The sequence below is a fragment of the Saccoglossus kowalevskii genome, chromosome 4 (genome assembly GCF_978046115.1).
Source record: "Saccoglossus kowalevskii chromosome 4, keSacKowa6.1, whole genome shotgun sequence".
Lineage (NCBI taxonomy): Eukaryota > Metazoa > Hemichordata > Enteropneusta > Harrimaniidae > Saccoglossus > Saccoglossus kowalevskii.
Window position 1 is genome coordinate 41,283,928 of NC_140644.1, and position 13,526 is coordinate 41,297,453.

A 13,526-nucleotide genomic window follows, 5' to 3' on the forward strand; every position below is an offset into this window, starting at 1 on the left:
AAAGTGAATACTTTTTAAAATAGTAACATAACTTAAAAGTGAAATATAATTGGAAAACAATGGACAAAACTGCACATAACATGGGGTTACCGGTACATCACAGAACATGAGGTAACAGGTCTCACTGTACATAACATGAGAGCCCACTGAACATACATGTAACATCGGGTACTGAACATAACACAGAGTTCCACGCCACGTACCATGAGGTACTACTGTGCATGACGGGGGTCTCATAAACTTTGATCTATGCATGTTAAAGCGAGAGGGTCGTCGTCTGCGCACACACAGGAATTGAGTCCCAAGCGACGATAACAACACACGCTAAAAATGCAAAGGCTCATGTAAACAATGACATGCCATGACGCATGCGCAGGTGACAACTCTCCCACTTTAAGCATGTATGCCGTCTCATTACTGAAAGGCTTTGAATTTTTTCCATGATATTCACTCAAAAGTTATTAAACTTTACGCAAATGGATACAGTTTTGCGACCAAAGGTCATACAACAAAAGACACTCGTTAGTGATACAACTCTTAGGGAGGTCTTGGGTGAATTTAATGAAAATCAGTTAAAGTGCTTCAGTATATGACATGCCACACATGTTTAACATATTTTATAATAATACGTAATTTTAACCAAAACTGAAAGTGGTTCATGCTAAAAAGACTAAAAAGTAGATTTAGCAAGATAACAGAATACAGACATGTACATGCGATAAGACAATAAAACAAAAATGTGATATGACAATGACATGTACATGCAATACAACAATGACACATACAGGCATGTAATGTCATACCTAAATGGTCTAGATGTCTCCAATTTAGATCTATCCAACTCTTTCTGTAGATGCTGTTTATCTTGTAATATTTGACGTTCTCGTGACATGAATTGTGCCAGCTATTTATGTTGTAGCAGAAGCATATAGTTAGAAGTAAAAAGTCAATGTGCACAGTGAAATGATGAAATGAGTCCTACTGCCAACATAGATGAAAATAAGAGGGCTCTAAAAGAACAAAAAATGGATTAATTATTTACCTTTTGATTGGCATCTGATACCCTCTGTTCAGCGGCTAACAATCTATGATTTAGTTTACGGTTATTATCCATATGATCTGCTAATTTTTGTTCTGCCTACAAACAAATATATATAACAAAAGAAAAACAGGTGAAAACTATGTGAACTACGAGTAAACTATTCTAAGGTGCGAGAGGGTACAACATTTCAATTACCATGACAATAATTTGATCTGGTTTACACATGTTTTAACCATGTACTGCTCTTTATTGCTTACCTCCAAATATAGATTTCTAGATAATGTAATCTGCTTATTTAGTTCTTCATTTCGCTTCTTTAGTTCTGATATTTCACCTCTAAATAAAAACAATATTACATGTGGATGAGTATGCAAAATATATTTAGAATACATCACAGGAATGTAACAAATATTATGTATATCAGGATAAGAGTGTACAAAGTATAACCACGATACATCACAGGATTGTAACAAATATTATGTATATCAGGATAAGAGTGTACAAAGTATAACCATGATACATCACAGGAATGTAACAAATATTATGTATATCAGGATAAGAGTGTACAAAGTATAACCATGATACATCACAGGATTGTAACAAATATTATGTATATCAGGATAACAGTGCACAAAGTATAACCATGATACATCACAGGATTGTAATAAATATTATGTATAACAGGATAACAGTGCACAAAGTATAACCACGATACATCACAGGATTGTAACAAATATTATGTATATCAGGATAAGAGTGTACAAAGTATAACCATGATACATCACAGGATTGTAACAAATATTATGTATATCAGGATAACAGTGCACAAAGTATAACCATAATACATCACAGGATTGTAACAAATATTATGTATAACAGGATAACAGTGCACAAAGTATAACCACGATACATCACAGGATTGTAACAAATATTATGTATATCAGAATAAGAGTGTACAAAGTATAACCATGATACATCACAGGATTGTAACAAATATTATGTATATCAGTATAAGAGTGTACAAAGTATAACCATGATACATCACAGGATTGTAACAAATATTATGTATAACAGGATAACAGTGCACAAAGAATAACCACGATACATCACAGGATTGTAACAAATATTATGTATACATGTATCAGTATAAGAGTGTACAAAGTATAACCACAATACATCACAGGATTGTAACAAATACTATGTATATCAGGATAAGAGTGTACAAAGTATAACCATGATACATCACAGGATTGTAACAAATATTATGTATATCAGGATAAGAGTGTACAAAGTATAACCACGATACATCACAGGAATGTAACAAATATTATGTATATCAGGATAACAGTGCACAAAGTATAACCATGATACATCACAGGATTGTAACAAATATTATGTATATCAGAATAAGAGTGTACAAAGTATAACCATGATACATCATAGGATTGTAACAAATATTATGTATATCAGGATAAGAGTGTACAAAGTATAACCACGATACATCACAGGAATGTAACAAATATTATGTATATCAGCATAAGAGTGTACAAAGTATAACCATAATACATCACAGGATTGTAACAAATATTATGTATATCAGAATAAGAGTGTACAAAGTATAACCACGATACATCACAGGATTGTAACAAATATTATGTATATCAGCATAAGAGTGTACAAAGTATAACCACGATACATCACAGGATTGTAACAAATATTATGTATATCAGGATAAGAGTGCACAAACTATAACCACGATACATCACAGGAATGTAACAAATATTATGTATATCAGGATAAGAGTGTACAAAGTATAACCACGATACATCACAGGATTGTAACAAATATTATGTATATCAGGATAAGAGTGTACAAAGTATAACCATGATACATCACAGGATTGTAACAAATATTATGTATATCAGGATAAGAGTGTACAAAGTATAACCATGATACATCACAGGATTGTAACAAATATTATGTAGAGAAGGATAAGAGTGTACAAAGTATAACCATGATACATCACAGGATTGTAACAAATATTATGTATAACAGGATAAGAGTGTACAAAGTATAACCACGATACATCACAGGATTGTAACAAATATTATGTATATCAGCATAAGAGTGTACAAAGTATAACCACGATACATCACAGGATTGTAACAAATATTATGTATATCAGGATAAGAGTGTACAAAGTATAACCATGATACATCACAGGAATGTAACAAATATTATGTATATCAGCATAAGAGTGTACAAAGTATAACCACGATACATCACAGGATTGTAACAAATATTATGTATATCAGCATAAGAGTGTACAAAGTATAACCACGATACATCACAGGATTGTAACAAATATTATGTATATCAGGATAAGAGTGTACAAAGTATAACCACGATACATCACAGGAATGTAACAAATATTATGTATATCAGCATAAGAGTGTACAAAGTATAACCACGATACATCACAGGATTGTAACAAATATTATGTATATCAGGATAAGAGTGTACAAAGTATAACCACGATACATCACAGGAATGTAACAAATATTATGTATATCAGCATAATAGTGTACAAAGTATAACCATGATACATCACAGGAATGTAACAAATATTATGTATATCAGGATAAGAGTGTACAAAGTATAACCACGATACATCACAGGATTGTAACAAATATTATGTATATCAGGATAAGAGTGTACAAAGTATAACCACGATACATCACAGGATTGTAACAAATATTATGTATATCAGCATAAGAGTGTACAAAGTATAACCACGATACATCACAGGATTGTAACAAATATTATGTATATCAGGATAAGAGTGTACAAAGTATAACCACGATACATCACAGGAATGTATATCAGCATAGTAGTGTACAAAGTATAACCATGATACATCACAGGAATGTAACAAATATTATGTATATCAGCATAAGAGTGTACAAAGTATAACCACGATACATCACAGGATTGTAACAAATATTATGTATATCAGAATAAGAGTGTACAAAGTATAACCACGATACATCACAGGATTGTAACAAATATTATGTACATCAGCATAAGAGTGTACAAAGTATAACCACGATACATCACAGGATTGTAACAAATATTATGTATATCACGATAAGAATGTACAAAGTATAAGCACGATACATCACAGGAATGTAACAAATATTATGTATATCAGGATAAGAGTGTACAAAGTATAACCATGATACATCACAGGATTGTAACAAATATTATGTATATCAGTATAAGAGTGTACAAAGTATAACCACGATACATCACATGATTGTAACAAATATTATGTATATCAGCATAAGAGTGTACAAAGTATAACCACGATACATCACAGGATTGTAACAAATATTATGTATATCAGCATAAGAGTGTACAAAGTATAACCACGATACATCACAGGATTGTAACAAATATTATGTATATCAGCATAAGAGTGTACAAAGTATAACCACGATACATCACAGGATTGTAACAAATATTATGTATATCAGCATAAGAGTGTACAAAGTATAACCACGATACATCACAGGATTGTAACAAATATTATGTATATCAGGATAAGAGTGTACAAAGTATAACCACGATACATCACAGGATTGTAACAAATATTATGTATATCAGGATAAGAGTGTACAAAGTATAACCATGATACATCACAGGATTGTAACAAATATTATGTAGAGAAGGATAAGAGTGTACAAAGTATAACAATGATACATCACAGGATTGTAACAAATATTATGTATAACAGGATAAGAGTGTACAAAGTATAACCACGATACATCACAGGATTGTAACAAATATTATGTATATCAGCATAAGAGTGTACAAAGTATAACCATGATACATCACATGATTGTAACAAATATTATGTATATCAGCATAAGAGTGTACAAAGTATAACCATGATACATCACATGATTGTAACAAATATGTATATCAGGATAAGAGTGTACAAAGTATAACCACGATACATCACAGGAATGTAACAAATATTATGTATATCAGGATAAGAGTGTACAAAGTATAACCACGATACATCACAGGATTGTAACAAATATTATGTATATCAGGATAAGAGTGTACAAAGTATAACCACGATACATCACAGGATTGTAACAAATATTATGTATAACAGGATAACAGTGCACAAAGTATAACCACGATACATCACAGGATTGTAACAAATATTATGTATATCAGAATAAGAGTGTACAAAGTATAACCATGATACATCACAGGATTGTAACAAATATTATGTATATCAGTATAAGAGTGTACAAAGTATAACCATGATACATCACAGGATTGTAACAAATATTATGTATAACAGGATAACAGTGCACAAAGAATAACCACGATACATCACAGGATTGTAACAAATATTATGTATACATGTATCAGTATAAGAGTGTACAAAGTATAACCACAATACATCACAGGATTGTAACAAATACTATGTATATCAGGATAAGAGTGTACAAAGTATAACCATGATACATCACAGGATTGTAACAAATATTATGTATATCAGGATAAGAGTGTACAAAGTATAACCACGATACATCACAGGAATGTAACAAATATTATGTATATCAGGATAACAGTGCACAAAGTATAACCATGATACATCACAGGATTGTAACAAATATTATGTATATCAGAATAAGAGTGTACAAAGTATAACCATGATACATCATAGGATTGTAACAAATATTATGTATATCAGGATAAGAGTGTACAAAGTATAACCACGATACATCACAGGAATGTAACAAATATTATGTATATCAGCATAAGAGTGTACAAAGTATAACCATAATACATCACAGGATTGTAACAAATATTATGTATATCAGAATAAGAGTGTACAAAGTATAACCACGATACATCACAGGATTGTAACAAATATTATGTATATCAGCATAAGAGTGTACAAAGTATAACCACGATACATCACAGGATTGTAACAAATATTATGTATATCAGGATAAGAGTGCACAAACTATAACCACGATACATCACAGGAATGTAACAAATATTATGTATATCAGGATAAGAGTGTACAAAGTATAACCACGATACATCACAGGATTGTAACAAATATTATGTATATCAGGATAAGAGTGTACAAAGTATAACCATGATACATCACAGGATTGTAACAAATATTATGTATATCAGGATAAGAGTGTACAAAGTATAACCATGATACATCACAGGATTGTAACAAATATTATGTAGAGAAGGATAAGAGTGTACAAAGTATAACCATGATACATCACAGGATTGTAACAAATATTATGTATAACAGGATAAGAGTGTACAAAGTATAACCACGATACATCACAGGATTGTAACAAATATTATGTATATCAGCATAAGAGTGTACAAAGTATAACCACGATACATCACAGGATTGTAACAAATATTATGTATATCAGTGTACAAAGTATAACCATGATACATCACAGGAATGTAACAAATATTATGTATATCAGCATAAGAGTGTACAAAGTATAACCACGATACATCACAGGATTGTAACAAATATTATGTATATCAGCATAAGAGTGTACAAAGTATAACCACGATACATCACAGGATTGTAACAAATATTATGTATATCAGGATAAGAGTGTACAAAGTATAACCACGATACATCACAGGAATGTAACAAATATTATGTATATCAGCATAAGAGTGTACAAAGTATAACCACGATACATCACAGGATTGTAACAAATATTATGTATATCAGGATAAGAGTACAAAGTATAACCACGATACATCACAGGAATGTAACAAATATTATGTATATCAGCATAATAGTGTACAAAGTATAACCATGATACATCACAGGAATGTAACAAATATTATGTATATCAGGATAAGAGTGTACAAAGTATAACCACGATACATCACAGGATTGTAACAAATATTATGTATATCAGGATAAGAGTGTACAAAGTATAACCACGATACATCACAGGATTGTAACAAATATTATGTATATCAGCATAAGAGTGTACAAAGTATAACCACGATACATCACAGGATTGTAACAAATATTATGTATATCAGGATAAGAGTGTACAAAGTATAACCACGATACATCACAGGAATGTATATCAGCATAGTAGTGTACAAAGTATAACCATGATACATCACAGGAATGTAACAAATATTATGTATATCAGCATAAGAGTGTACAAAGTATAACCACGATACATCACAGGATTGTAACAAATATTATGTACATCAGCATAAGAGTGTACAAAGTATAACCACGATACATCACAGGATTGTAACAAATATTATGTATATCACGATAAGAATGTACAAAGTATAAGCACGATACATCACAGGAATGTAACAAATATTATGTATATCAGGATAAGAGTGTACAAAGTATAACCATGATACATCACAGGATTGTAACAAATATTATGTATATCAGTATAAGAGTGTACAAAGTATAACCACGATACATCACATGATTGTAACAAATATTATGTATATCAGCATAAGAGTGTACAAAGTATAACCACGATACATCACAGGATTGTAACAAATATTATGTATATCAGCATAAGAGTGTACAAAGTATAACCACGATACATCACAGGATTGTAACAAATATTATGTATATCAGCATAAGAGTGTACAAAGTATAACCACGATACATCACAGGATTGTAACAAATATTATGTATATCAGCATAAGAGTGTACAAAGTATAACCACGATACATCACAGGATTGTAACAAATATTATGTATATCAGGATAAGAGTGTACAAAGTATAACCACGATACATCACAGGATTGTAACAAATATTATGTATATCAGGATAAGAGTGTACAAAGTATAACCATGATACATCACAGGATTGTAACAAATATTATGTAGAGAAGGATAAGAGTGTACAAAGTATAACAATGATACATCACAGGATTGTAACAAATATTATGTATAACAGGATAAGAGTGTACAAAGTATAACCACGATACATCACAGGATTGTAACAAATATTATGTATATCAGCATAAGAGTGTACAAAGTATAACCATGATACATCACATGATTGTAACAAATATTATGTATATCAGCATAAGAGTGTACAAAGTATAACCATGATACATCACATGATTGTAACAAATATTATGTATATCAGGATAAGAGTGTACAAAGTATAACCACGATACATCACAGGAATGTAACAAATATTATGTATATCAGGATAAGAGTGTACAAAGTATAACCACGATACATCACAGGATTGTAACAAATATTATGTATATCAGGATAAGAGTGTACAAAGTATAACCACGATACATCACAGGATTGTAACAAATATTATGTATATCAGGATAAGAGTGTACAAAGTATAACCACGATACATCACAGGAATGTAACAAATATTATGTATATCAGGATAAGAGTGTACAAAGTATAACCATGATACATCACAGGATTGTAACAAATATTATGTATATCAGCATAAGAGTGTACAAAGTATAACCACGATACATCACAGGATTGTAACAAATATTATGTATATCAGGATAAGAGTGCACAAACTATAACCACGATACATCACAGGAATGTAACAAATATTATGTATATCAGGATAAGAGTGTACAAAGTATAACCATGATACATCACAGGATTGTAACAAATATTATGTATATCAGGATAAGAGTGTACAAAGTATAACCATGATACATCACAGGATTGTAACAAATATTATGTAGAGAAGGATAAGAGTGTACAAAGTATAACCATGATACATCACAGGATTGTAACAAATATTATGTATAACAGGATAAGAGTGTACAAAGTATAACCACGATACATCACAGGATTGTAACAAATATTATGTATATCAGCATAAGAGTGTACAAAGTATAACCACGATACATCACAGGATTGTAACAAATATTATGTATATCAGGATAAGAGTGTACAAAGTATAACCATGATACATCACAGGAATGTAACAAATATTATGTATATCAGCATAAGAGTGTACAAAGTATAACCACGATACATCACAGGATTGTAACAAATATTATGTATATCAGCATAAGAGTGTACAAAGTATAACCACGATACATCACAGGATTGTAACAAATATTATGTATATCAGGATAAGAGTGTACAAAGTATAACCACGATACATCACAGGAATGTAACAAATATTATGTATATCAGCATAAGAGTGTGCAAAGTATAACCACGATACATCACAGGATTGTAACAAATATTATGTATATCAGGATAAGAGTGTACAAAGTATAACCATGATACATCACAGGAATGTAACAAATATTATGTATACCAGGAAAAGAGTGTACAAAGTATAACCACGATACATCACAGGATTGTAACAAATATTATGTATATCAGGATAAGAGTGTACAAAGTATAACCACGATACATCACAGGATTGTAACAAATATTATGTATATCAGCATAAGAGTGTACAAAGTATAACCACGATACATCACAGGATTGTAACAAATATTATGTATATCAGGATAAGATTGTACAAAGTATAACCACGATACATCATAGGAATTTAACAAATATTATGTATATCAGCATAATAGTGTACAAAGTATAACCATGATACATCACAGGAATGTAACAAATATTATGTATATCAGCATAAGAGTGTACAAAGTATAACCACGATACATCACAGGATTGTAACAAATATTATGTATATCAGAATAAGAGTGTACAAAGTATAACCACGATACATCACAGGATTGTAACAAATATTATGTACATCAGCATAAGAGTGTACAAAGTATAACCACGATACATCACAGGATTGTAACAAATATTATGTATATCACGATAAGAATGTACAAAGTATAAGCACGATACATCACAGGAATGTAACAAATATTATGTATATAAGAGTGTACAAAGTATAACCATGATACATCACAGGATTGTAACAAATATTATGTATATCAGTATAAGAGTGTACAAAGTATAACCACGATACATCACATGATTGTAACAAATATTATGTATATCAGCATAAGAGTGTACAAAGTATAACCACGATACATCACAGGATTGTAACAAATATTATGTATATCAGCATAAGAGTGTACAAAGTATAACCACGATACATCACAGGATTGTAACAAATATTATGTAGAGAAGGATAAGAGTGTACAAAGTATAACAATGATACATCACAGGATTGTAACAAATATTATGTATAACAGGATAAGAGTGTACAAAGTATAACCACGATACATCACAGGATTGTAACAAATATTATGTATATCAGCATAAGAGTGTACAAAGTATAACCATGATACATCACAGGATTGTAACAAATATTATGTATATCAGGATAAGAGTGAACAAAGTATAACCATGATACATCACAGGAATGTAACAAATATTATGTATATCAGGATAAGAGTGTACAAAGTATAACCACGATACATCACAGGATTGTAACAAATATTATGTATATCAGGATAAGAGTGTACAAAGTATAACCACGATACATCACAGGATTGTAACAAATATTATGTATATCAGGATAAGAGTGTACAAAGTATAACCATGATACATCATAGGATTGTAACAAATATTATGTATATCAGGATAAGAGTGTACAAAGTATAACCATGATACATCACAGGATTGTAACAAATATTATGTATATCAGGATAAGAGTGTACAAAGTATCACCATGATACATCACAGGATTGTAACAAATATTATGTATATCAGGATAACAGTGCACAAAGTATAACCATGATACATCACAGGAATGTAACAAATATTATGTATATCAGGATAAGAGTGTACAAAGTATAACCATGATACATCACAGGATTGTAACAAATATTATGTATATCAGGATAAGAGTGTACAAAGTATAACCATGATACATCACAGGATTGTAACAAATATTATGTATATCAGGATAAGAGTGTACAAAGTATAACCACGATACATCACAGGATTGTAACAAATATTATGTATATCAGGATAAGAGTGTACAAAGTATAACCACAATACATCACAGGATTGTAACAAATATTATGTATATCAGGATAAGAGTGTACAAAGTATAACCACAATACATCACAAGATTGTAACAAATATTATGTATATCAGGATAAGAGTGTACAAAGTATAACCACAATACATCACAGGATTGTAACAAATATTAGGAATATTCACCTTAGCTCTCTTATTTTGGTTTCAAACTTCTCTGTAAGAGTTTTTGATTCTTCTCGCCATCTAAGAACATAAAAAATAAGAAAACATTTACGGTACTGAAAAAGCCTTTTCAAAAAAATTTAAACTACATAGAAGAATCAATTCCAGGGCATCATGATCATCCCCTCTCTCTTTGCAAATTTAATAGTAAAAAAATACAAATATCAAACTCAGTGAAATGTATGACCTATATTTTAATAAATAGCAGTTTTATTAAAATGCTTAAGCAGCAAAATCAAAAAGAAACAAAAAGAGATAATAGTAACTCAGCCAAGTGGTTTCGGTTCAGAACCCTTCAAATTTTCTCAGTATTTTTCTTCTTATCTTTGTGTGATGTATTTTTAAAATTTCATACAGATTTAGTAATCAATTTACATGCATATAATGTTACCTTGCACTCATTCTTTGTTGTGATCCTAATAGTTGTTTTAATTCTGATGTAGACTGTCTGTTGCTCTCTTCTATTGTGTCCAACTTAGCTTCGTACTGTTGCCGTAGCAATGAGATTTCCTGCTCTATGGATGTCACCTGCAAATATGAAACAGAGAAATTGACAAATGAATTGTAATGAAAAACAACTCCAGAAACAAACAAAGCTCACACACTCACTGATCACTGTTAGCATAGTGCTTGTTGCATTGAACCCTGTTCAAACCCTACTTGGGGTTAATATGGGTGAGTGTTCATAGTGCTTGTTGCATTGAACCCTGTTCAAACCCTACTTGGGGTAATATTAAGGGTGAGTGTTCATAGTGCTTGTTACATTCAACCCTGTTCAAACCCTACTTGGGGTTATAATATGGGTGAGTGTTCATAGTGCTTGTTGCATTGAACCCTGTTCAAACCCTACTTGGGGTTAATATGGGTGAGTGTTCATAGTGCTTGTTACATTCAACCCTGTTCAAACCCTACTTGGGGTTATAATATGGGTGAGTGTTCGTAGTGCTTGTTGCATTGAACCCTGTTCAAACCCTACTTGGGGTTATAATATGGGTGAGTGTTCATAGTGCTTGTTGCATTGAACCCTGTTCAAACCCTACTTGGGGTTAATATGGGTGAGTGTTCATAGTGCTTGTTACATTCAACCCTGTTCAAACCCTACTTGGGGTTATAATATGGGTGAGTGTTCGTAGTGCTTGTTGCATTGAACCCTGTTCAAACCCTACTTGGGGTTATAATATGGGTGAGTGTTCATAGTGCTTGTTGCATAGAACCCTGTTCAAACCCTACTTTGGGTTAATTAAGGGTGAGTGTTCATAGTGCTTGTTGCATTGAACCTTGTTCAAACACTACTTGGGGTTATAATATGGGTGAGTATTCATAGTGCTTGTTGCATTGAACCCAGTTCAAACCCTACTTGGGGTTAATATGGGAGAGTGTTCATAGTGCTTGTTGCATTGAACCCTGTTCAAACCCTACTTGGGGTAATAATATGGGTGAGTGTTCATAGTGCTTGTTACATTCAACCCTGTTCAAACCCTACTTGGGGTTATAATATGGGTGAGTGTTCATAGTGCTTGTTGCATTGAACCCTGTTCAAACCCTACTAGGGGTTATAATATGGGTGAGTGTTCATAGTGCTTGTTGCATTGAACCATGTTCAAACCCTACTTGGGGTTATAATATGGGTGAGTGTTCATAGTGCTTGTTGCATTGAACCCTGTTCAAACCCTACTTGGGGTTAATATGGGTGAGTGTTCATAGTGCTTGTTACATTCAACCCTGTTCAAACCCTACTTGGGGTTATAATATGGGTGAGTGTTCGTAGTGTTTGTTGCATTGAACCCTGTTCAAACCCTACTTGGGGTTATAATATGGGTGAGTGTTCATAGTGCTTGTTGCATTGAACCCTGTTCAAACCCTACTTGGGGTTATAATATGGGTGAGTGTTCATAGTGCTTGTTGCATAGAACCCTGTTCAAACCCTACTTTGGGTTAATTAAGGGTGAGTGTTCATAGTGCTTGTTGCATTGAACCTTGTTCAAACCCTACTTGGGGTTATAATATGGGTGAGTATTCATAGTGCTTGTTGCATTGAACCCTGTTCAAACCCTACTTGGGGTTAATATGGGTGAGTGTTCATAGTGCTTGTTGCATTGAACCCTGTTCAAACCCTACTTGGGGTTAATATGGGTGAGTGTTCATAGTGCTTGTTGCATTGAACCCTGTTCAAAC

The 13,526-nt window shown here is 32.0% G+C and overlaps 1 protein-coding gene across 2 annotated transcripts in view; it reads right to left on the bottom strand.

Moving 5' to 3' along the window:
- Positions 1-13,526, bottom strand: part of LOC100368086 (sodium channel and clathrin linker 1-like) — a 43,468-nt gene that overhangs the window by 314 nt on the left and 29,628 nt on the right. Inside the window, exons 18-22 of one of the 2 annotated variants that reach the window (XM_085498129.1) lie at positions 11,743-11,879; positions 11,313-11,372; positions 1,300-1,378; positions 1,043-1,138; positions 804-904 (exon numbers count right to left, since the gene is read on the bottom strand). In XM_085498129.1, coding sequence (XP_085354255.1) covers positions 804-904; positions 1,043-1,138; positions 1,300-1,378; positions 11,313-11,372; positions 11,743-11,879 — 473 coding nt within the window. The remainder of the gene's footprint in view (positions 1-803; positions 905-1,042; positions 1,139-1,299; positions 1,379-11,312; positions 11,373-11,742; positions 11,880-13,526) is intronic. The other variant, XM_085498130.1, reaches the window with a different exon arrangement.